Source organism: Ctenopharyngodon idella, chromosome 22 (assembly GCF_019924925.1).
Source record: "Ctenopharyngodon idella isolate HZGC_01 chromosome 22, HZGC01, whole genome shotgun sequence".
NCBI lineage: Eukaryota > Metazoa > Chordata > Actinopteri > Cypriniformes > Xenocyprididae > Ctenopharyngodon > Ctenopharyngodon idella.
In genome coordinates, this window is record NC_067241.1 from 29133235 (window position 1) to 29159876 (window position 26642).

General features: G+C 39.9%; 1 protein-coding gene across 41 annotated transcripts in view; it reads left to right on the forward strand.

The window, feature by feature from the left end:
* LOC127505160 (pancreatic secretory granule membrane major glycoprotein GP2-like) overlaps window positions 1-26642 on the forward strand; it is a 57834-nt gene that overhangs the window by 14998 nt on the left and 16194 nt on the right. For 9 of the 41 annotated variants that reach the window (XM_051880510.1, XM_051880513.1, XM_051880512.1 and 6 more), the window contains exons 3-8: window positions 3384-3511; window positions 3782-4054; window positions 4159-4462; window positions 8742-8843; window positions 8951-9135; window positions 9258-9412. In XM_051880510.1, the coding sequence (XP_051736470.1) occupies window positions 4336-4462; window positions 8742-8843; window positions 8951-9135; window positions 9258-9412 (569 nt within the window). In that variant the 5' untranslated portion in view covers window positions 3384-3511; window positions 3782-4054; window positions 4159-4335. The other 32 variants (XR_007927600.1, XR_007927604.1, XR_007927599.1 and 29 more) reach the window with 13 other exon arrangements.

Here is a 26642-nt window from a genome sequence, read left to right on the forward strand (position 1 = left end):
AGGTGGTTACTTTCCAAGTGGTTTTAGTCTCCAACGTTCATCGCACTTTCATCCTCATCAACTACGGAGACATCGCAGAAACAGAACAAATTTGGCTGGTGAGTGGAGACGGGTCCTTTGTTGTTTTTGCAAATGATAGAAATGACAAGGAATTGCCCTTGCCTCACTTCATTCCTTACATTCTAGCAAAAGACAGTTATATCTGGAACAGGTTGAGGACCTAAACACGATTCATTTACTGTACTTCTACAGGCTGGTTACAACACGGCGGACTCTGTCAATTCTTTCACGATTCCAGTAACCAGTGCCCCAGAACTCTCATCCAGCAGCAATATCAATGTGAATGGTCGCAGCTCCTTCCATGTTGATGGCTCACCGAACTGTAAGCCAATGCAACCAGAAGCTCAAGCTTAACCTGTACCATTTACGGGCTTGTTTTTCGTCAGCAGAGCTAAATAATTTGTTCTCACCTGTCCTTTTCTCAGTGCCGACTAATTTCCTAGCCTCTGGGGATGGAGAAATAGTGAACCCCACTGCCGATGATGGAAGCTCTGATGTCATTTTCCTGCAGCAGCCTTTCAAATACTTTGGACGCACGTACAATCGGATCTTTGTAAGCGCCACGTTCCACCGCCACGCAAACATTAAGTTACGAGTTATTTACATACCTCTCCTTTCTTCACGTCTCTCTTTAACATCCTTTTGAAAAATGTGGTCCTAAAATTTAGGTGAACAACAATGGCCATCTAACGTTTACCGAGCCGCTGTCTGCCTACAACCCCTCGCTGGATTCCGGAAGAGACATCATTGCTCCTCTTTGGACTCGCCTTGACAATAGACGTGGAGGAACTATCTCCTATAGAGAGGATACAAGCAGTGCTGTACTGGCACAAGCCACTGCAGCTGTTAAGCGATACTTCCCTAGCATACCTTTTGCTGCTACTTCAGCTTTTGTCGCTACCTGGGACAGTGTGCCATACTATAATGGTGGAGGGGTAAGGCCTACAATAATCTTTGATTTTCAATGAATGGTCCCTCTTGGTTTGTTTAAAAGGTTTTGAACGCTGTCTACTGGTGTTTTTTGAAGGTGGCCACTTTCCAAGTGGTTTTAGCCTACAATGTTCATCGCTCTTTCATCCTGATCTACTATGGAGATGTTGCAGAAACAGGACTACCTTGGCAGGTAAGTGAAGTAGCCTACTGCTTCCCGTGCACTGTACAAATGACAAAAACAAATACTAATAGACAATTTAGAAGGAATTGCTCATGAATGCAGAAAAGGGTTTTTTTTTCCTCTTTTTTCTTTTTTTTTTTAAATAGAATGACAACATAAAGTATTTTGTTTACTCCTACAGGCTGGCTTTTACACTGTGGACTCTATCAGTTCTTTCACAATTCCAGCATCCAGCGCCCCAGAACTCTCGTCAAGCAGCAATATCAATGTGACTGCTTGCTGGTCTTTCCATGTTGATGGTTCACCGAACTGTAAGCCAACGAGCTGTATTATTGGTTACGACAAGGTTCTCGGGGGTGAATTCACTAAAATTGTGTGTCACTGTAGTACGCCGTGTTTGAGCACAAAACCTGAAACGTACTTACAATTGAGCTTTACCTGGCACCGTGTGGTTGAGTGCACCTTCGGCCTCTTAAAAAGCCAATTCGGGTTCCGGATCGCAGTGGGCGAGTCGTACTACACAATCCTAGAAAAATCTGCCAGATTGTAGTAGTCTGCTGTACTCTCCACAACCTTGCACTCAGAAGCAGCCTGTGAGCTGGTGAACTGTTCTGGGCAAATTCCAATGGGCAGTAATTTTGTGGCCATATTACTCTAGCTCCTTTACCTTATTTACCTCATTCTTGTTGTCAGTCGGGTGCTAAAATCACATGGGAAACATAAAAATAGACAACACTTTAAATGAGCACAATTCATTAGGGCCAAAGCCCAAAGGGCTGAAGGCCCTATTGTTTTCTTTAGGATTATTATTATTATTATTATTACTATTATTATTATTATTATTATTATTATTATTAGGGCCCAAGCCACTAAGGCGCAGGGGCCTATTGTTCTCCTAAGGATTTTTTTTTTTTTTTTTCTTCAACCTTCCAGGGCTTTTTGGGGGCCTTAACGTGCTCAAAAACTCTTGAAAATTGGCACACGCATTGGAATCTGCAGCCATTAGGACGCCGCAGAGGCTGGGACCTGGGCGTGGCATGGGGGCTCGACAGCACCCCCTTGAATGCGATCCAAAAACTTGGCCATATATCCTGTGAATATATGTGTGATATCTTAATACATGCACAGTTGCCCTGAAGCCAACGGGGTGGCGGTGCCCCCGGGCTTGGGCCCGCCATCGCTGCTTGCAGCTATATTTATTATTATTATTATTATTTTTCCGACTATTTGGGCACTTTTGGGGCCCTTACCTCGACAGTGCCCCCTTGAATGGGCTTCGAAAACTTGGTCAATATATATCACACACGCTTGCACGCATTAGTATGAAACTCGCTACACATATAGACCTCATTGGGCCTAACAACTTTTGTGCTCTAAGTTATACGCCAGCTTAAAAGGAAGTCAGTTATTATGGGTTGTTTGAAAAACGCATGCTCTGGAATTTAATATACTTCTCCTAGACGATTAGTCCGATCACCACCAAACTTGGTCAGCATGAAGTCAAGACATTGATGATGAAAAATTGCCAGCGGATTTTTGATATCTTGAACGGTTTGGCAGTGGCGAGGCAATGAATTTACGGCGAGAAAAGGGAAACACGAAATGTGTTATAACGTCTGCATACATTGATTGATTTTTATGAAACTTCAGCTGTGTGTTTGTTGTAGGAGCCCGATCACATAGATGTGCCACCAACTGGCAGCAGGAAGTGTGTCACTTTCAAAATGCTTTGAGATCACCCTCTTACTTTTATCCAATTTGCTTCAAACTTCATCAGAATAATGTCAAAACATGGCAGATGTAGACCTGTGAATGTTTGTGTGATATCTTAAATATTGTTGCCATGGCAACAAGTCAAAGTTTAATAATATTCTTGGGTATTTTTGAGGCTCTTAACATGCTTCAAATTGCATGAAACTCGACACACACATCAATATTGCCATCCAGTAGACATGGGCAAAGCCTTAGAAATGGGCGGGGAGCAGGGGCTCTACAGCGCCACCTTTTTGACAAAAGTGAGGGGGTTAGTTTAACCTACAGTCACCAAACTCGGTACACATATCCACTGGGCTTTGGCCTGCCATCGCTGCTTACAACTATATTTCTTATTGAATTCCCCTTTGACACTTTTAACCAGTGCAGTGTTTGTTTGTAAGCTTATGTTTGTCGGAAGAACTAAAGGATTCCTTGTCACTTACATTTTTCCTAGTGCCATCTCATTTCCTACCATTTGGGAATGGAGAAAGAGTGACACCCCGTTTGGATAATGGAAGCTCTCAAGCCATTATATTGCAGCAGCCTTTTAAATATTTTGGACGCACACACAGTCAGATCTTTGTAAGCATTTTTAGTTGCCGTTTTTATATATTTTTAATCTACTTGCATCTAAAATCACAAGTCTCTTTGAATGGGTTAAAGTACTAGCTTTACTTTATTCATACTTTGATATCTCAATGTACAAGTTTTTGTAATTGTTAAATTCAGGGCACTTTTGATTCACAGAATTAACTATTAGAAAATGTGACTTATTCTACCTCTTCATCCAGTCATTACGTATTCCCCTTACAACATACACACACACAAAAAATGTTTATTCTTAAATTTTAGGTGAACAACAATGGCCATCTAACTTTTAATGAGCAACTATCTGTCTATATCCCCCTTCTGAATTCTGGAAGAGACATCATTGCTCCTCTATGGACTCACCTTGACATTAGCCGTGGAGGAACTATCTCCTATAGACAGGATACAAGCAGTGCTGTATTGGCTCAAGTCAATGCTGCTCTTAACCAATATTTTCCTAACCTTCCCCTTCCTTTTAACACTACATCAGCCTTTGTGGCTACCTGGGACAGTGTGCCATACTTCTCTGGTGAAGGGGTAAGACCTAATCTTTAATTGTCAGTACTCTATCAATATAGATTATCCAGTACTGTGTATTTTACTTTGAAAGGTTCTGAATGCTGTTCGTCTGTTTTTTGTAGGTAGTTACTTTTCAATTGGTTTTGCTCTCTAATGTTTACCACTCCTTCATCCTCTTCAATTATGGCAACATTACAGAAACAAGACAACAGTGGCTAGTAAGTCACAAAGTGTTGTTGCAATTTAAAAAAGAATCAGTTTACAAACTGTCAGTTTACATATCTTTTTTTTTTTTTTTTATGCAGGCTCACTATGGCACAGTGGACTTTGCGCACTCATACACTTGTTCCTTACTGACGTCCTCTGAATTGTCCTCCAATAGCAACGTCAACGTTAATGGTCGCTGGGTTTTTCAGGTTTACAATGGTAATGTAATTTCTTTTCATTCATTTTTTTAGTATTCTCTGTATGGCCCCTGCACAGTATTTCTTTTGTTTTCATTTTTCTCGATATGTTGATACCTGTATAGGTACTAGTGTGTCTTAAATGTTTCTGATTGAGAACAAGTGGAAATGGATTTGCTTTTTACTGGCTAAAGAAACGAGACAGAGAAACTGAGTAGATAAAACAGCATATTTTAAGTATAGTTTTGTAACAGTATTTGTGAAGAGCACCAGGAATATCATATCATACTAATCAGTAAAGTTAACAAAAATTGAAAACAATGATCCAATGATCCATATTTACCGCAGAGATGTTTATTTGCAGGGTGGCACAGTGGCTCAGTGGGTAGTACTGTTTTCTGATATCAAGAAGTTCCCTGGTTCAAGTCCTGGCTTAGCCAACTGTGCAAACTGTGTGGAGTTTTCCTGTTCTCCCTGTGTCTGCATTGTCTTTGGCAATAAAAAAACTAAAGACAGGCAGTGATAAAATGAAAATTAGTGAAGAAAACGCATGGATAGTTATTTTTGCGGCTACCCTTATTACATGTGCGTTTAAAGGAGTTTCCCTTTTCAGACACAAAATTTATAGGACACGAGTATTTAAGTAAATCATGCACCATGATTTACTAAGGTTTGCGGTAGTCAATTTACTGGTATTTTCAACATTATTTAACACCCAAACAATGCCCATGTCTTAACCCTTTTTGCTCTTGATATGGCTGTAATAGTTGTGACTCGGAGGAGCCAACACAGAGAACAGAGCATGCATGGTAGAAGGGAGAGAATCTTTTCCACTCTTGTTAATTTATTTGGAATGCTAAAGGAAGATGTTATCTGAGCATCTTATTTGCCAAGCCTTGTTTTTTTTTAATTTGCTGCACCTGTGTTGATAGTAGATTACCCACACCTGATAATTATTGGCTCTTCTTGTTTACGACCCTACGCTAATATGCGCTGCTCTTGGTAGACTGCGTTGGTCATAAAGGAAATGAGCTGCTGCATCTGTGCTCTTTAGTTCTTTCTCCGCCAGCATTTTTGATAATTTTTACAAAACTTTCATGGCCCCCAGAATATTTTGTTGTATGAATATCGAAAGAATCAAAATAATGAACAGAGCCTCTGTTAATCATGCATTCTTCTTTATCAACACTTGAATTTGGATAAGTTTCATAAAAAAGCAACATTTTGAACAAAAAGCTGAAAAAAACACAGTTTTGTCAAAGACTACAATGTGCATAAGCGATGCTTTTATTTCTTGTTTCTGCTTTTTATTTTTTGCCTGTGTTTTGCTCCTGAGATTCTGTAATCACAAGTACTCACTATTTGTATAGCCTATTAATATATTAACAATGTATAGACTACAATATATAAAATATGAATAAACTATAAACTAATAGTTTGTTAAGTACTTTATTACTGTATACTTATAAAGTGTTATCAACACACCTGATTCAACTCATCAGCTCATTAGAAGAAACTCCAGGACATGAAATGGGTGTGTCAGACAGAGAAGACGTGTTGGAGGTCCTCCAGGACCAGGGATGAGAAACACTAGTGTATGTTTTCCTAATGGTCAGGTGTCCCAATACTTTTGATCATTTCCCACGGTTTCACAGAAAAGGCTTAAGCCTAGTTCCAGACTAAAATGTATTATAGAGCTGTTTTAACTGAAATCAACTTGAGCTGACACACAATTTTTTTTTTCTTCTTTCGTTTCTTTTTTTCTTTTTTCTTTTTTTTTTTTTTTCTAAGGCACATTTATAAAAGCTACTTTGATGTCCTAATTGAACTAAGGCCTAATTCTGGCTTAATCGAAACCCACCCAGTCTGTAAATCCAGGCCATAGTGTATGTTTTCCAGTTGTGGTGTGAAATAATTTAAAGGGATAGTTCACCCAAAGATGAAAATTCTGTCATCATTTAATGAATGGTTTATTACAAATTTTCTGAAGAGACACGATCGCTTTATATGATGAACAGATTGAATTTGCTTATATTCACATACAAACATTCATCAACTCACACATCAGTTGTGGTAAACGAAAGCTCAAGCATGTTTGCTTGATGTGCAAGAGCCAATGAGGTTCATTCTCGTGTGTTATGCAGTACGTTTGAGCTTCCACAAGAACCAATGAGGTTCATTCTCGTGTTACGCTGCGTATTTAATGCCAAGTTTACACTACAGGATTTTAAGCCCGATTTAAGCCCGATTTGCAAGTTAACGAGCTCGCCGACAGGTCGGGCTGTGATCGGGGGAAAATCAGCGGGTGATTGGCGCTCACCAATCTTTATGTGTGAACTACTCAATGTCACATCAAAGAGGCTCGCTGACGCGTCGCCAACACCTCGCTGACGCCAGACAAATATCTAGCATGTTAAATATCTGGAGCTGTCGGCCGACTCGATCTCCTGTGGTGTCACGTGTTGCGACGCAACAGCCAATGAACTATACACTGATGTCTATGGAAGCAGCAATAACAATTCATTCAAATAGCCTATAATTTGCCAACGTTTATTCATATCAGATACACATTGTGTAAGTAACTATAAAGCTCACTCTATTCTTCTCCCAGTTAACCAGTCACATGTATTTCAGTACAAATGGATGAATTCACGTGCTGTAGCCTATAAATCCAACTGACAGGACTCTCTGAACTAAAGCACAAACAAACAAGGCGGCGACCATCTCAAGTTACAGATTAAAGAAAAGAAAAAGCTTTCTGTCCCTCCAAAGACAGCTGAGCAAATGACTCTCAGATTTCATGAAAAGATCTTCATTTGTGTTCTGAAGAGGAACAAAAGTCGAAGATGAACGAAGATATTACAGGTTTGGAACAACATGAGGGAGAGTAATTAATGACAGAATTTTCATTTTTGGGTGAATTATCCCTTTAAGTAGTTCTATATACATGTATCTGATTGAGAGAAAACAAAGTAATGGTACATTATTAAAGGGTTAGTTCACCCAAAAATGAAAATTCTGTCATTAATTACTCACCCTCATGTCTTTCCAAACCCGTAATATCTTCGTTCATCTTCGGAACACAAATTAAGATATTTCTGATGAAATCTGAGAGTCCCCATAGACAGAAATTTAATTACCACTTTAAAGGCCCAGAAAGGTAGTAAAGACATCGTTAAAATAGTTTATGTTACTACAGTGGTTCAACCTTAATTTTATGAAGGAGAGTCATTTTTGTGTGCAAAAAACAAACAAAAATTATGACTTTATTCAACAATTTCTTCTCTTCCCTGTCAGTCTCCTACACTATTGATGTTGTACACACAGTGCAGCGCTTCGGGGTTCTACATCAGAACACCAGCTCAGTAATGGCTGACGCTGTTCACATGAGCACCACGACGTATGCGTGTGATGCTGATGCAGTAGCTGGCCAATAATGAGCCGGCGTTCTGACGTAGAACCTGGAAGTCCTGCATTGTGTATATAATGTCAACAGTATAGGAGAATGACACGGAAGAGAAGAAATTGTTGAATAGTCTTTTTTTTTTTTTTTTTCTGCTCACAAAAAGTATTCTCGTCACTTCATAAAATGGAGGTTGAACTATTGTTGTAACATGGACTATTTTAACAATGTCTTTACTACCTTTCTGGGCCTTGCTGTCTATGGAGGGGTAAGAGAGCTCTCGGATTTCATCCAAATTATCTTAATTTGTGTTCCGAAGATGAACAAAGATATTACAGGTTTGGGACGACATGAGGGTGAGTAATTAATGACAGAATTTTTCATTTTTTCATCATTTTTAGGTAAACTAACCCTTTAAATTTGAATGTTAAAACTTACAATTTGATCAGGTTTTTTATTGCAAAAAAAAAAAAAAAAAAAAAAATGAAAATGAAAAGAAAAAAATGAAAATTGTTTCATGTGTTTACAGAGATAGTTTCGAAAGTTTCCGTTTGTATAAAAAAAAATCAGTGCAGTTGCAGTTTGTTCTGCTTTTTTCAGTAGTCAAAATCTGTTGTTCATCATGTCATTTTTATTTCATTATTATTTATTATTATTATTATTATTATTTCATTATTATTTATTTCATGTGCTAAATGCATTTTTAAAATGCTATGGTGCAGTATATGCCAACTTAAAACCAAATTGCACACACATTAACATTTTTATGGGGGAAGCGATAGGAGGGGAGTTGATCCAAGCATTTTTTCCTGGATTTAATAGCTTACCACTGTCTTGTTTTACCTTAGCTAATATGATATTCTGATTTTTTTTTTTTTTTTTCTCACTTTTCATTTAGTTTGTGATACTTTAAACTGCACTGGAAATGAGGTTTGCCATTTTAGAGATGGCTATGGCTGTGGTTGCTTGGAAGGACAAAGACCTAACCCTGAAAACTTTGGTAAGTTTGCTGAAGCACATGTACTGCATTACAAATAACTTGGTTCAACACAAATGGCAGTACAGGCCAATACAAGAGATAATTTACTGATTCTACGTTCTGCTCAGATGCCACAGAGTTCTGTTCCAGCAGCTCTGGCACCATATCTCTTTCCCGCTGTCAACTCTTTGAATCTTACTTTCCTCCTGAGTTCCTGCACCTAAATGATCCCAACTGCACAGGGACTGTTGAAGACGGCAGAGTTCTGTTTCATTTTGACAATGAAGGCCACATCTGTGGTACAACTCTATCAGTAATGCTTGGCTCATTACCTTTTTCTCACCAGTGCTACTATTGATGATGTATTTTAATCTATAAATATCTGTGACAATTAGTAAATTGACATGAGATTGATATTTGTTAATGTCCTCACAGAGCAATGGCACTCATTTCATCTACCAAAACTCCATTCATTCTATCTTGCCAATGGGTGTTATTACAAGAGAGCGATGGATCAATATTACATTTTCTTGTGTGTACCCTCTGATCCAGACCCTCTCTATGGCCAAGGACATCCAAGCTGAACAGAGGTACGTACTAAATATAATTCTTAACCAGTTGGTTGCTTTCATCATTCTCTGTTAAATTAGAGTATAGTAAATCTGCAGTAGGGATGGGAATTCTTTCTTTCTTTCAAAGTACATATTTGGTTCAAGTGACTAAGAAAAAAAAAAAAAAAAAAAAAGGGGGGGGGGGGGATTTTTATAGCTTTTTGTTTGTTTGCACTCTTACACTGCCCCTATATGTTGTCGTGCCATGCTGCAACAGTTTGAGGCTGTCTACAGTGGAGGTCAGTGTAAACATTCCAAATTCATTAGTCCTGTTGTCGAAAGTAGCATAAGTATCAGAAATAGAATGAGGCATTAGTTTACTGTTGGAATTTAATTTACAAGAGAGGAAAAATCCAGAAACTGCTCTCTTGTACTCTTGTATTTGGTGGCGTTTGGTAAACACCATAGCGAATACCAAAAACTGAACAGCTTTTTGAAGAATTTGTAAATACTGTGTGCAATACTTTTTTTTCCTCTGTGACAAACATGTGTCAGAAATGGAAACTTGCAAAGTTTTTTGAGTAACGGAGTATGTATTTCTGCTTTTGTTTAAGTGCCACCTTAAAGCTGATTGATACTTATGCGTCAAACCTACGCTGTAGCCTCTGCACCGTTGGCTATGCGTTAGTTTTCATTTATACTTCTGCATCGTTGTCTGCATTGACGTGCAATTACACATGCAGGGAGAGGTTCTAGCAGACCAATCACAGCACTTGTGGTCCGCATAAAATTGACGCGTTGTTACATTTTTGGAGAGGTGCTCACCAGGCTACGCCATAGGCTATGTGTGGTACACATAGCCTACGTTGTAGTTTTGATACAGAAGTATAAATCAGCCTTTACTGTCGGAGTGTGAATTTGCATTTTCATTCAGCCCATCTGCTGTTTTTAAGCCTTGGTCTGAACAGACAAATCACGTACAAAAACACATGTTGGACATGTTGGTATGAACAGGCCAAATCAGATGTTTCTGGGTCCTTCAGATCTGAATAGCAAAAAAATTTGAAGTGGATCAAGACCTTTCATCAAAGTTGTTGTAAAACCAAAATGCAATACCCGTTCTTGTCTTAGGACAACTTTGATGAACTTTTTTGATCCACTTCAAATGTTGACTACTATATTATAATGAACCTTGTTATCTGCCTATACAATAGAATTATTTTAACCAAGAAAAAAAAATCATGCAGCCCATCATTATACCTAATAGTATTAATCTTTATTCAAAAGTTAAAACTTGCAACACAGGCACAAAAAGCGGGAGGGTGCTACAAAATGCTCAGAGACTTTTGTGAAGATCCAATTGCAGCATTTAATAGGTCAGTCCAGAATCTTAATCAAAACAGCAGGCAATGGGTCAAAACGCAATCCAAATAAACAACAAGGCAGGAAAGACAGGCAAAAGTGTAATCCAAGAGACAGGCAGAGAATCCAAAAACCAAGGTACATGAAATCAAGAATAATGCTCAGAGATGCAGTGTAACACTAGGCAAAACCTCACAATAAACGACAGAGTGAACCAGGCTTTTATAGACAGAGCTAATGAATAACAGCTGTAGACAATCAGTGATGATGAAACAGGGCAGAGGATCATGGGAAATGTAGTCTTTGATGGAATTGCAAATGTCTGTGATGGAGTGCCCCCTGGTGGCTCTTAAGGGCACACCAGCTGGTGATCGTGACATAGCCCCCTCCTAAAGAACAGCTTCCAGACGCTCCTAATATGGTCAGAGAAGTCCAGTAGGGAGGCAGAGTGGAGGGAGACCAGGGGGTAGAGTAGGGGGCCAGGTCCATGGAATGGAAGAGGAACAAAGGACGGAGGAAGAGCAGGAAACCAAGGCAGAGCAGGCAGGGCAGGTGGCCAGGGTGGTGCAGGCTGGGCAGGTAGCCAAGGCGGCGCAAGCTGGGCAGCAAGGGCTGAAGACCCCCACAGCGGAGCAGAAGACCACCACAGCAGAATACATGGTCCTGAAGACCCCCACGGAGGAGCAGAAGACCATCATAGCCTAGTAGACAGGCTTGAAAATCCCCACGGCGGAGCAGAAGACAGCCACAACTGAGTTGATGGGACTGAAGAACCCCACGGCATATCAGACGTCGACCACCACTGTGGAGCAGGTGGGGCTGATGACCACCATGGCTGATCAGGTGAAACTGAAACAAAGCACAGAGGGGTTAGGATTGGCCTAAGAGGCCATGTCTAAATGGTCAGGGAGCTCAAGGGCGTCCTCCATGGTCATAACGGGACCGGCAGGGTGTTCCAGGTCAACCTCTGTGGTCATTTCAGGGCAGACAGGCAGTTCATAAATGACCTCTGTGGTTGTGTCGAAGCAGGCTGAAATCTCAGGGATGACCTCTGTGGTCTTATCAAAGAAGACAAGAAACTCAGGGACGACCTCCTTGGTCACATCAGGGCAGACAGGAAACTCGGGGACAACCTTTGTGGTCACATTAGAGCAAACAGGAAGTTCATAGGCTAGAAGAAACACATGGCTGAGCTCTGGGGCAGGAGTGGACTCTGGAGTGGCATCATGGGCTGGAGCAGGCTCTGGAGAAGACTCATGAGCTGAAGTGGGCTCTAGAGAAGATTCATAGGCTGGAGCGAGCTCTGGAGCAGACTCCTGGGCAGAAGAGCATTATGCAGCCCAAACACAAAATGGCCATTGTCGTAACACGGAGTGTATTCGACACTTGACCTCACTGCAGAGATGCCAGTTGCTTGCACTGACGTTAGCAGTGTGTCCTCCAAACTGGAAGCCAGTCTCAAACTCATAGGAATCACCTTGATAGCTTCAGGTGCAATGTTCATGATGACTGGAGACTCTAGCGTGGCGGCCATGTTCGCTGAAGACTCTGGCATGGTGGCCATCTTGTAAACAGCCTCTGGTACGGTGGCCATGATGTGAACAGGCTCTGGTGCGGCGTCCATGACGGGATGGGACATTGGACTTGGAATCACTGGACTAGAATGAGTTGAGACCCTTGGACTTGGAAGTGCTGCGAGTAAAGGATTTTGATAACAAAACTTGGAAACGGTGGAATTAGTGGTGGATCACGCTCCGTGGCCACTGGAGCTCAAGGAGCGAGGAGCTCTACAGAGAAACATCGACTGACACTGAACAAGGCTAACAAGGAGAGGTTTGAGCTAATGAATCACTATGACAACTAATCAGGGTAACTATGGCAACAGACAGGGTGGCATAGGGCACTGAAGAAGGAATTAAACACAGAAACAATAGGGAACAGAGCACACTTCAAAACAAGAGTCCATAAACACAAAATCAAGACAGAGGAACACAGACCGGGATCATGGCAGAGGGAACATGGGACAACACCAATTCATTTGCACACAGTGAGTTTTCCATATTCAATTAATCAACATCTGTTCCCCAAACTCAAAACAACACTCCAATTGACACACAATAAGACATTACTCCATTTACTCTGCCCAGTTCATCACATAAGTAGTGGTCGACCGATATTGTTGTATTGATGACCAATGCCAATATCTTAGAAAGCAGGGTTGCCGATGGCCGATATGAAGCTGATATACTTTATATTTATTTAAATTAATATTTAAATTACAAATAAATCATTTGAAAGTGAATTTAAATTAAATTAAACAGACTTACTTTAGATGGTAATCATATTACAGTATTTTTCACAAATAAAGAAATTGATTGAAAAATATGAATAAAAAGGTATAAAATACACTGAATAAACACTGTAACCAACAGGGCATTCAGTAATCTGGTAAATTTGTGCACACTGGGAATCTTTTTTTTTTATTTTTTTTTTTACTAATTTTACAGAGTGGGCAACTGCATATAGCACCGCATTGTTTGAAATCAAGGGTTTAAAGTTTGTCGAGCGTGCATATCTGGTGAAGCTGAACTCTCCTCCTGTCCGCATTCAGTTCACACGGACTGACCATCACGCACAGAGTAACACGTTCATGCAGGCTACAAATGCACACTTCATATGACAGCTGGATTTGATTAAGTCTGCAAGGTTTGTGAAAATGTTTATTGGATATTTATATATTTGTTTAAAAGATATAAATGCATATTTTCTGAATGCTGACAGTAAATGAGAAATTATCATAGTGTTTGCCTTTCTCTTACTAATAATATAAAAGCAAACGCTATAATAATATAACATTCGTATACAGTTTACTTTCTTTGTTTAACAGTTCTATATAGTAACAAATTAGACAAAACTGTTGAGCGGAGACCATAACTAATGAAGACGGAGACTGGAAATTATGTGTACATTCTCAGAGCTGGCGTTCTCAGCGTCGTCAAAATAAAAGTCTAACACATCGGCCAAGCAGAAAAACTTATCAGCCAATGCCGATATTTATAAAGGCCAAATATCGGCCAATATATCGGCCTTGGTGATATGTCTGTCGATCACTACACATAAGTATTCCATCAGCATATAAGCAAGCGCAAAACGCACATGAATAACTTAAAAGCAATTCCCTCTTAGTGGTGGCCACAAGGCTGGAACGGGGTGGCAGCTGCCACCCTAAAATGAGCTTTTCTACCCCAGTTGCCACCCCAAAAGTGACCATAAAGTCACAGTTTGCATATTTAGGTATGGATGATATGGGCATTTTGCCAAGAGTCAGGACATCTGTGCAGAGCTCTGCTTCCCTTTCGAAAGGGAACTCACACTGCGTCCTAAAATGCTTATGGGGAACGCCCTCGTGTGATGGCTGTCTGAAACAATAGTTGAATCACGCCAATCCTATTGGCCGGCGACAGCCTATGACGTCATACTAGTGCGTCGAGACAGGATATAGATGGGCGCCTAGAGAACATGTCGTCCTTTTTTCGTCTTCAGTGACTGTTTTGTCTGTTGCTATCTATAGTCTACAAGGTAAGAATAACAATGTCTGAGGAGCGTTTCAAGCTTTTTGCTGATCCATGTCTGAGATATCTGACAGCGGAGGACACACACGACTTTTGCGTTTACTGTCTGGGTGAGGAGCATGCGCGTTCAGTTCTCGAGGGAGCTGTTTGCGTTCACTGTGAGCGTCTGCCTATGCGGACGCTCCACTCTCACCTGTCAATCTTCTCGGAGGGGGACAGGCATCTGCACCTGGCGGCTCGGGTCCTTCTCGTGCTGTGGCTGAGAGGAGACTCAAGTCGTGGGGTTCGCAGGTGGAGATCGCTGAAAAGTTTGAGAAAGGCCTTTCTCTTTCTCACGATTCAGCGGCTTGCAGGAGCGATCTGCTCGACAAGGATGCCATTTCTCTCACATCCTCTGGTTCAGCAGATAGTGCTCTTCTGGCTCCTAGCCAGACTGAAGAGCAGGCAATGGTTGTTGAGGGCAGTGAGAGTGTTTTATCTGAGCATGTGCGGCCATCCTGCCCCGCGTATGTTGAGCTGTTGGATGTTATGGAGCGTGCTTCGGATAGATTAAAGCTGCCGTGGGTGCGCGCTCGGGAAGAGGCTGTTCATGGGAGGTTAGACGAGTGCTATCTTTCCGGCCATACTCCATACGGCCATAAAATGTCAATTCTGAGATTGAGAAGGCATGGAAAAACCCATATCCAGCCCGTATTCATCGATATGGGCATGCAAATTATGCCAATGTCGAGGGGATAAGTGAGCACGGATATGTGGTGATGCCCCATATTGACGAGACGTTTGCGAACTATCTCGTTGGTGGTGGAGCGTCAACACTTAAGGCTCTGGCCCTGCCTACTAAGCCACTTAAAACAATTTCACAGTTGAAAGGCAGGGCATTCGCGGCTGCAGGTCAAGCTGGTGCGGCACTGCACACCATGGCAGTGCTTCAAGCATACCAGACAGACCTGTTGAAAGATTTGGACCAGGGCCTGCGCCGAACCAAAGACCTAGCTCTCTGTGCCACCAAACAAACTGCTGCCCTCTCGTCAGGGTTGCTTCTGGCCGGGGGGGGGGGGGGGGGGGGGGGGGGGGCTGCCTTCTGCATTAGGCTAAGAATGCGAGTAGCAGGCCCTGCGGCCTACTCTCCTCTATTTAGTTTGAACTTTTACTCCATTGCTACTTAACAGAAAACATGATTTTTGTGATCTCATGCATGCACGTATTATTGAACATCATGTGAAGAAAATTTTGTATAGGTCTATATTTTAAATTAAAGTGCTGGTCAAAAGATTGGACACATTACTATTTATAATGTTTTTGAAAGAAGTCTCATGCTTATCAAGACTGCATTTATTTGATCAAAAATACAGAAAAAAAACAGCAATACTGTGAAATATTATTACAATTTAAAATAATGGTTTTCTATTTTAATATACTTCAAAATATAATGTATTTCTGTGATGCAAAGCATCTAAACATTCATATTACCTTTATGGCATTTTATATATTATATTTGTTATATTATAGAGCCTAAATGTTAATGTGCAGTTTAATACATTGCTAACACATTTTATTTCAGTATTTATTACGTATTTCAGTCAATTTCACTCATCTCAGTATAGCAATATAGTTTGGGAATAGCCATGGCAATTTACTAATGTATGTTGTGTGTAGTAAACGAAACTGTGCGTCGATCTGCCCCAATAATTCACACTGAGATACACAACACTTGCAGGATTCATATTTAAACAGTCTTTTTGTGGTTTAATATTCACAGACACTATATCATGATTAGAAAACAGAACTTAAGAATAAAAAAAACTTACCATTCACAATCAGTTGATCTTAGAAATTGAATTGAATCCAGTCATGCTCATCCTCTAAGGCAATTCCTTTTAAAATTATTCCTCACCGCATCTCAAAATGATGAAAAGTACATGAAACTGACTAAGCTTGATGCATATTTCCGAGCTGATGCACCGCGGGTGTTCACTCTCTGTTGCATGTATTGCCTCAGATAGCGTAGATTTGCATCTGAATAGCACACGCGCTCCGTGGGCGGGGCCGAATTAGTGGATAATGAGCTGACTCACAAACATCTGACATCTCTCTCTTTTCATACAGATTACATACATCTGAGGACTATCAGAATAGACTTCATTCAGAGAGAGACTGCGGCTATTTTTGATAGTATTTTGAGTCTCTTTCAAACTGATAAGAAAAAAAGCAAGGTGGTATCGCCAGCGCAACCGCCAACTCCAGAGTGTTAAGCATAGCCATAGGTGTTAGGCTGTTGTTTGATAGCCTCCCTGTGGTTGCTCAGAGTGTTGTCAGGTTTCCTCTCATTTTTTTGAGAGTGTGCTCTTTGCTGAAGCCTCCGCTCTCTAAATCTTGGTAGTCTCTTTGTGAGTAGCTCCTTGATTTGTATCAAGTTACGGGGTGGAATTGTCAGCCTCCTTGGATCCCTCCCTGTTGAGGCCGCTGTTCCTCCTGAGCTAGCTCCTTAGAGTCTCTCTGAGATCCCTCTGGTCTCTCTTAGTCATTTTACCCCCAAAACTCCATGCTCCATGCACGCTTAACATCAATACTGCTCGGGTCGAGCGCGCTAATTCTCCCTTTCTGTTGGTGAGTGGAGTACGCTCCCCTTGAGCTCCAGCATTAGCAACCCGGGCCCGCGGTCGTGAGGCCTCCTCGTCACTTCAGCTGCATGATGTTTGTACTCCCCTTTATTTAAGGGTAGATAAGTGATATGCTGAGTACATGGCTCGTGTTGGCTGTGCGAACGAGTATTCCAAGCCTGCAATACCCTTATACTTCCAAGTGGTTGGCCAAGTAGTTTTGCTCGTCCCGGTCGAGCTTAGTTCTCCCCTCATGTTAACCCTCTGGGGTCTGAGGATTTTCGGGGCCCTGGAGAAGTTTTGACATGCCCTGACATTTGTGCTTTTTTCAGTTGTTCATAAACATATTAATGGAAAAAGTGTCATTACACTGTATTCAGCACAAACTAGGCTATCATAATATGTGAGGAACATGTATGTACATGTTTGTGTTTTTGAAGGAATAACGTTTATGCGTGGTTATTGAAAAAACAAAAAACTTAAGTCACTGAAATAAAGCCAAAAAATATATATTAAATCTGTGTTCACAAGACTTCTGGGTATTGGAGGTTGTAGACTAGAGTTTTTGCTTCAAAATGATGTAAAAATTATCCTGCATACTCGTTCATTTATAACAATATATTGATTTAGTTTTTGTAAGACACTTTTTGTCAAGAAACACAGTATGCGTGGAGGCGTGAATCATCATGAATAATGAGTGATTTACACCTGAGAAGACAAAAGAATCGCATAAAGAACCTCTAATGAGCTGCATATTAATGAGGCCTTTCAGTCAGGTAGGCTGTGAAAAAACCCTCTGTGATCATGTCTCAAGCTCATCATGGTGTATATCAAACATACAGAAAAAACAGCAATACTGTGAAATATTATTACAATTTAAAATAATGGTATTCTATTATATACTTTAAAATATAATGTATTTCTGTGATGCAAAACGTCTGAACATTCATGTTACCTCTATGGCATTTCATATAGTCTTTTAGCTTAAAAACATGCACATTTGGAGAAATATTTGATGGATTCTCATATGTTTATGTCAATTTTCTATACAGAGGAGTAATATTTATTCAATATTTATTGTCATCACTGTGAGCGCTGGATACTGTGTTTTCAATTCATACTTGCAGCCGGAGGGCGCTCTGTACACCTTTAGTCCACAAATTACTCTAAAGAAGAACAGGACATTCAGGAACTAACGGCATGTCTTCCAGAGATCGCTAACCATGGCTTTAACATCCAGATAAACACTTTTCAAGACAATAAATACACGATTGAGATGATGTATACATGTATTGCCTCAGAATTTGCGTCTGAATAGCGCTCGCTTCGTGGGCGTCGCCGCATTAGCGGATAATGAGCTGAATCACGGACTTCTGACATGTCTCTTTTCATACAGATTACATAAACACAGAATATTTGTTTTCGATTTGACTTACACGATTTAAAACCTGACATTTCAACGTTTTTTTAGACATAAGTCTCATTTTTGTGTCATTAGTATTCACTAAGTTACAGTTCATTTTCTGAGAACTATCAGATTAAACTTTGTTCAGAGGGAGACGAGAGATCACGCATCATGTTAGTTTTCTTTATTTTGCAAAAAGCACATTATTTTGTTTTTACTCTGAGTGTACGCAAATAAAAGAAGATATTCCACAAATTTTAATGGTGTATAACTCTTAATTATATGTGCAACATTGACAGAGTATTTTGAGTCTCTTTCACACTGGTAAGAAAAAAACCGAGGTGGTATTGCCGGCGTGACCGCCGACCCGAGGGAGTTAAGGGTCATTTAGTGCTATGCTCCCGAAGACCAGTCGGAAGGTAGAGGTACTCTTGGGAGACCTCCCTGAAGGATTGGTATTAGGCTGTTGATACTCCCTTACTGTCTGAGTTCGGTCTATAGGCCTAGGAGTTTTCCCTATCTCCTGCTATATACCAGCTCCTGTTCCTCCCTTGGCTTAAGTACCCAGCCTCCAGAGTGCTCCAGACTCACTCTGTAGATCCTAGGTTGAGTAGGTCACTCCCCTTATTGAGGGTCTAAAGCAATATGCTGAGTTCTACTCCCAGGGATGCCTGTCTCTGGTTCAGTGAGTTTTTGGTCCTGCCCTTTTGCAGTCTCTCTCACTGGGTTTTTCCTCTTTGAGGAAGTTTGTAGAGATTCTGTTCTTACAGACAGGTCGTTGGCCTGACTAGCCCTTGGTTTGGACCAATTCGGCCTCCCTGATGGCCCTTGGGGTAGGCTGTTGTCCCCCTGGAAAGTGACTGGCCGGTGATCCTTTCGGTTCTCTGGCCATACTTCCTTAAAGGACCCCTTCAGTTGTTGGTTCCAAGCCTTTGAGCGGCCTTGGTAGGCCTTCACTCTGTGGAGGCCTCTTTGAGGCTTTTTAGCTTGGGCAGTGGCCAAAGGGAGTAATGTCACTGACAGCCTAGCGTGTGACCAGAGGGTTTGAGTGTTTCAGTTATCTCTTCTCAGCCATTACCTTGGCATGCACTCCCCTTAGCATGGCGGCGTGGGTATTTCGTTCACCATAAGCGTTCTAGGATGCAGTGCGACTTTTCTTTCGAAAGGGAACGTCTCGGGTTACGACTGTAACCCTGGTTCCCTGAGAACAGGGAACAAGACACTGCGTCTCGTTGCCATGCATCTGGGCTGCCTGCTACAGTCCCTTCAGACGAATAGCGGACGACATGTTCTCTAGGTGCCCCTTATATACTGTCTGGTCGTACTAGTATGACGTCATAGGCTGTCGCCGGCCAATAGGATTGGCGTAATTCAACTACTGTTTCAGACACCTGTCACACGAGAGTGTTCCCCATAGGCTTTCTAGGACGCAGTGTCTCGTTCCCTGTTCTCAGGGAACCAGGGTTACAGTCATAACCCGAGATGTTCCACTACCTGGAGGGAGTAAAATATATCCACACAGCCCATGACAAAGAAAGCAACAAAGAAACATGCATACGTGAGAAAATAAAGCGAAGGACACTTGTGCTGCCAGACTCAAAATGCGAGGAAAAATCGCCATTGGCGAGTATATGAAATGGTGTCACTTGCCAGTTGGCCAGGAACAATTTTTTCAATTCTAACAATGCAATGTTCTGACAACATGAACATGAACAAACATGAATGACGCTCTGTACAGTTGATGGGTCAGTGCTGCATCATCACAAAAGTTTCAGCCTTTCCAATGTAAATATTTCAATCGCTGGAACATGCAAAAGGGAATTTGTTACTCATGCGCTATGTAGGAAGCTTAAACATCCGATCTGAAGCACGTGCCCTGAAAGCTAGTTGAGCTCTCTTTCATGTTTTTCTTCCTGTGCCTGAATGGACAAATTCACTCAAAATTATGTCAAAAAATGCCTGTCTTGGCGAGTATCCTAGTAAACATAGTCACTTATGTCTTAAGTGAACGCAAACACAAAACGCTTTATCCGTTTGTACATTTGTTCTTAAAGTGACAGCATCCTAATAATCATGCTACTGTCTGCATTTTTAGTGTTGATCAAACAGCAAAGGACAAAGAAAAAAAAAAATCACTCACTGCTCTTGAACTTTAAAAAGGATATGAAAACTATGCAGTGTTATTCATTTGATTAGCCTACTTTATTAAATTTCGGTACCTGAAAATTATTAGACCTGCCTGAAAAGCACTGTTTATTAGGGCCTGAGCACCGATGGTGTGAGGAGCCTATTGTAATTGCTCAGTCAATTATTCTTCTTCTCCAAAATTAATTGCATTTTTGAGCACCTAAACAAACTTTGCACATGTGTCAGAAGTGGTGAAAATGTACGTCTGATATGGGGTTCTTTAGGAATTAGGTGTGGCAAAATGGCTTGATAGTGCCACCTACAAAATTTCAATTACGAGCCTTTTGCGCTATGTTTCACGTACATGTATGAAATTCAGTAGACACGTGTAACAGCCCAATACCTACAAAAATGTCCCCGGGTGCAAAATCTGTAAACCCAACAGGAAGTGAGTTTTTTTTTTTTTTTTTTTTTTTTGCGAGCCTGGTTTCTCCTAAGGTTATTTTCTCCATTTTAACACCTCTTTGCCACCCGATGTCACCTGTTGAAGTTTAGGTTCCTTGCCGCCGTCGCCTTTGGCTTGCTTAGTTGGGGACACTTGACATTTAATATTTAACAATGTTTTGATCTGCCTGCATCGACACCATTGTATGCGAACTGAACTGAGCTGGATGATGACATCACTGTTTACTCCAGTGCTGATATAGATAAATTAACTAAATTAATAACTACCCTTACAAAAAAGAAGTATACTTCAAGTTCATTTTATCAAGTATACTTAAGTAATGTTCAAGTATATTTTTTAAGTATACTTTTTGTAGTAAGTATACTAGTATCAATGTACGAGTAGTAAACTTGTAAGTGTACTATTTTACTAAATTGGCCCAAATGAAGTATACGTTTAAGTGTACTATAAGTGTAACAATAGTAAACTTTAAGTACACAACTAGTTCACAGCTTCGTTTCTCTTGTACTGCATCTGTACTACAAGTGAACTTATAAGTATACTAGTAGTTTACTATTTTAATTCTAGTAGTACTTTTTAGTATATAAAAGTACACTTTGAAATTATACTCTCAGTAAACTACTAGTTTAGTGCGAGTATACTTGTAAATTTTCTTTAAGTGAACATAACATCACACTTATAGTTTACTTTTTATGTATTATTTTTGCACTTTAAGTATACTACTATGTTCCTATTTAGGTATTATATTTTATACTTGAAATACCTTTAGCTGTACTTGAACTCTTTCCATTTTAAAAACATTTTATTCTAGCTTCAAGAATCCTTTTTTATCAACTCTTAAATGTAGGTAACATTTTAAACAAATAGCTGAGAAAATTGTATTTTTGTCAAAGACTATGTCCGGATGGGATTCAGAACAATGATCAAACACAGGTGGAGTAGATCGAGTCCATAAACACCCCCAAAGCTTCATAGTCCACATAACGTTTGGTAGTTTTTATTTATATGCTGTTTGATGTTTGATGATCATTTTATTTTATATTTGCGTGAGTAATCTTCTATCGCTTGTTTCAGCTTCTTCTTTTCCTGCATTTTGATACAGAGATTCTGTATTCTTTCAGAAGATGAGTAACAGCGCCCCCTACCGTATATAGCCTGAAAATTCAGTCAATGGTGAGGAAAGAGGGAAGTAGATTTGAAGTAAATTCCTATGTACACTACCAATGGACTAGCCTACACAAAAATTCAGATACTCAGAATGAGGATACTCAGGAATATATCTGTTTCCTTTATAAATAAATATTTTCAAACAATGTACTTTTATACTATACTTTTATAAATATACTTTTAAGTATATCTCGATCAAAGACTGAGTCGAAGTATAGGTCAAATATACTTAGACTTTTCTGTCAGTATAAGTCAAGTATACTTAAGTGCAATTTTAAGTATATTTCTCAGAAGTACACAAAGTATATTTCTGAGAAGTATATAAAAAGTAGACTGAAAGTATACTTTCTTATTTTTAGTTTAAAAGAAGTATGCTAATAGCACACTTGAATAAACTTCTTTTTCGTAAGGGTATTGATTCTTACAACGGAATGAATCAATACTGAATTTACTTAAGCTGGACAATGACACCATTTTCTTTAAGAGCTGCTATGCAGCCAAAATTATATACCAGTCCAGTTATCACTGTAAAGCTGCTTTGACACAATCTGCATTGTAAAAAGCGCTATGTAAATAAAGATGACTTGACTTGACATACATTTTTGCAGTTTTTGCTATTTCCAGACGTTGTACGTTGTCCTCCTAGAGATTTTATCAGATTAACATCATATTTGGTCAGTCTAATCTAAAGGCCTTTGTGACGTTAAAATGCGAAGATCTTGAGTTTTGAGTTAAAATATCCAAAAACCACTAGAACAGTGTTATATATTTTGTTGACATTATACCAGATGTTTTCAAGAATGTTTAAATCCAGAGAAATAAGCAATTTTAACCAGGACACGGACCATGTCCATGCATCGCCTATCAATGACATCATACCTGCGTTACCCTCGATTTCCAGTTTTATTTTGTAAAAACCATGGAAACACCAAAGACGCTTTAATATATTGTGTGTTTTATTAGACAAGGGAACAACTGTTTGGATACATTTATTGACAGAAAACTAATCATTGTTAAATAGCTCAACACATTTAGTTTTATTGTTTGAGTCTCGTTTTCTTGTTTATATTAATATGATATTCTAATATCGATCTAGCTTACTGCAGTGTGCAACAAGTGTCTCATAGCAGCCGCCGAGCGAACACACAGAGTTAACATTATAACATGATTTTCAACACACTCAAATGTATCTAATATGATAAAACAGTGCTGCATTACCCCACATACGCTTGACCGGAAGAAGCGGAAATGGCAACTGTGGCATATTAAAAACTCCACTGCTCTCGAGCCGTGTGTCGTGCTCCTCTCTCATTAGCAATCGCTCCAGCGACCTCGTTCAGTTCCCACAGCACTCGGCCCTTCTCTGCTTCATACTACAGTAACGTTAATATTCTCATCCATGAACATGATTTCTGCCCGAGTCCCATTGGATTCTTTTCCCCCTGGTTGTGAGTTGAAGACAACATCTCTCATGGTTCCACGCTCAATTTCGGCATCATGAAGCTACGCCTTTGTTTTGAATAGGTAATCTCTAGCGGTGAAAATCTACATATTGTACCTTTAAAGGCTCATGAAACCCTAAAACACATTTTTTGAAATGTAAAGAGATATTTACAGGCTTGCACATCATTGAAAACACTAATGGTACTCATTAAGTTTATTCATAAATGGAAATTAGTTATTTTTGCTTTTTAAGAGCAATTTCTATCTTCCGGTTTGAAAAGCAAAGTCGGGCAACGTCACGGCTTCTAACGTCACGGCTTCTGACGTCAATGCGTAATACCAGCAAGATCCGGAGTGATTGGCTGCCAGGGCTTCAGTATTATGCATTAGATGGCATTACAGCAGAGTACAAATGACACACGCTGTCCATTCACTTCTGCCTGTTCAGCTGTGTTGTTGTCCTTCAGGCACATATGTTTCCTCAGTAACACAAAAGTGGTGTTTGCATTTTCCCCGCAATGTATTAAGAGCTGCAGTTTGACTACAAACAAAGGAAATATCACTGTAACAACATTTAATATGTAAGAACATGGAGCGCGCATGAGAGCAGTTTCTGCACGGTCTGAGTTTAACAACACTCGTCAAGTGGATCATAGATCATATTCGGACTGAAGTAAGCATGTTTCAAATTTTTATAGACATATAATCTATTGCTCTAAACATTAATGCATATGCACACATATTTCATTATGTCTTCAAGTAAAGCACCCCAAGAAGCAGTGGTTTACAGTGAATTTATAACAGCTAAGGGGCATTGTTAGGTACAATGCTGAACAGAGTATTATTGCTTTTATAAAACGGTTATCACACAATACATATATTAAAGCCAAAAAAAAGGTGTATTAATGCAACTTTCATTAAGTAAAATCCCTAAAAGCCTTCCTTCCGCTGGAAAAACTAGTCCCCGACCGTGAACAGCAAAAGAAGTTACATTTTTACACCATTAGCTGTCAGTGTCAGGGCATGGGGAAACCCATTAAAGGTGAGGTCACACTGCACTTTTCGTCCCATTGACTTCCATTCATATGCATGCGAATGCGTCAGACCAGAAACGCAAGCTCGTGCGAAAAGTTTCGCATTTCGCTGCGTTGCTGAGTTCAAGTTTGGTGAACTCTGACCTGCAAATTCGCATAACGTAAAGACATGATTATATTTTTGCAGTAAAGTCGATTAGGTTGTATATTTTTACATTTTGAATGTATTACTATATGTTATATGTTGAATTCATGTTTATAAAAAAGACGCTTCAGACCATGACGTCATATCACGACCGTTGCAGCATCCGATTAAATTTTGCACATTCAAAGTCTAGTGTGACCATGGCTTAAATGTTAAAAGACAAGATATCGCAGCGGACATTCAAACGGATTTTTTTATGACAAACATAGGACTGACCTCAAGGAAACCGCTATATCTAAATGCAGGTAACGTTACACTCGCTTACTTGATCTCTCTCTCACAATACTCTACAGTAAGCTTCAATGAACAATATAAATGAGAACGAACATGTTTACGTTGCTAAGAGTGGTTGCTAAGGGTGTTGTGTAGTGATACACAGAACTGTTGGGTGAAGCGCTTATCGTGAGTAAAACAGCTATTGACCAATCAGAATCAAGGGCTGGAACTAACCATTTTATAATGAAATAAATATATACAGTCAAACCAAAATATATTTAGACACCTTGAACATTTCTTTCATTATTACAGTTTATTCACTATAGTTTAAAAAAACTGTAATAAATTATGATAAAATACTAATTTTCTGTGTCAGAAAACATTAATTTTAATTATGTCAGATAACACTTAAGCAAAACATGGTCAGGTCAAAGTGTCTGAATAATTTTTGGTTCCAAATTTTTATCAATTTTACTGGTAGTCCACTGTATTCAGAATTTATAATATGTCACAGTTTACTTTATTTTGCTATCCTCACTTACATAAATGAACTATAGTGTCCTGCACCCACTAGTAAAAATATATAAAAAATGTCTGAATAATTTTTGATTTGACTGTATAGTTGTGTATATATATGTGTGTATACCAGTGGTGTGCGGTGGTGTTTTAAATTGAGGAGGCAAAGTCCTCATTTATGTCCCTGTTACACATTTTTAAGTTAACATTACATAAAAAGAGAGAACAAATACAATCATATTTTGTTATTTTTACACTATGTAATGTTCTATTTATTAAAACCAAGTATAAATTTCATCAGGTTAGTGTTTTTACTTATTTTTACATTTATTCCAAAATAATAACTAAAGGCAGTAACAATTTAAACAATATATATTATTTATATTATTATTAACTAATATTCAGATTTTCTTTTTAATAGTCAATTTATTTTCAGCAGTCATCAAGCTTGTATACACTGGTCAGTGGTCACAGACACGAAGCTGTACCTTTAATTTCACCACGCTGATTGCTCACTAAAAAAAACATACTCGGTTACGAACGTAACCTCGGTTCCCTGAGATACGGAACGAGTACTGCGTGTGGGGAAAAACTCCTTTTTCCTCGATACTGAAACCTTATACATCAACGCAGTGTAACTGCACGGCCATTGGTTCAAACTGGAAAACTTTTTGAACCAATGACAGTGCAGCGGAGCTGCGCGAGCCTATGGCGAAGCAGGACGCCGAAGCCTGCCAAAGTGGGCGGGGCGACTGGCTATATAAGCGGGCGCTTCGACATAGGATTTCAGGTCAATTGACTGAAGCGACGACTCTGAGTCGCGCAGCCCTGTGGCACTGCAATAAACGCAGTACTCGTTCCGTATCTCAGGGAACCCAGGTTACGTTCATAACCGAGTACGTTCCCTTTCGATACTTCACTTATACTGCATGTGGGGAACAAATTCAACCACGCTGTGCCATGGAAGGGAACGACTGAACCTATCTTGGGCACCAGGGGGCCCAGAGGATAAGTAAAAAGGCCGAAGCCGTTGAGCCCTTTGTTACACTTGCTAGCTCCCTAAGTATGGTATGATGACGGGGCTCATTAAAGGCCGTCGTATCATACTGAGAGGACCTAAGCGTGTAAGGTCGGTACGTCCAGGTTATAAAATCTG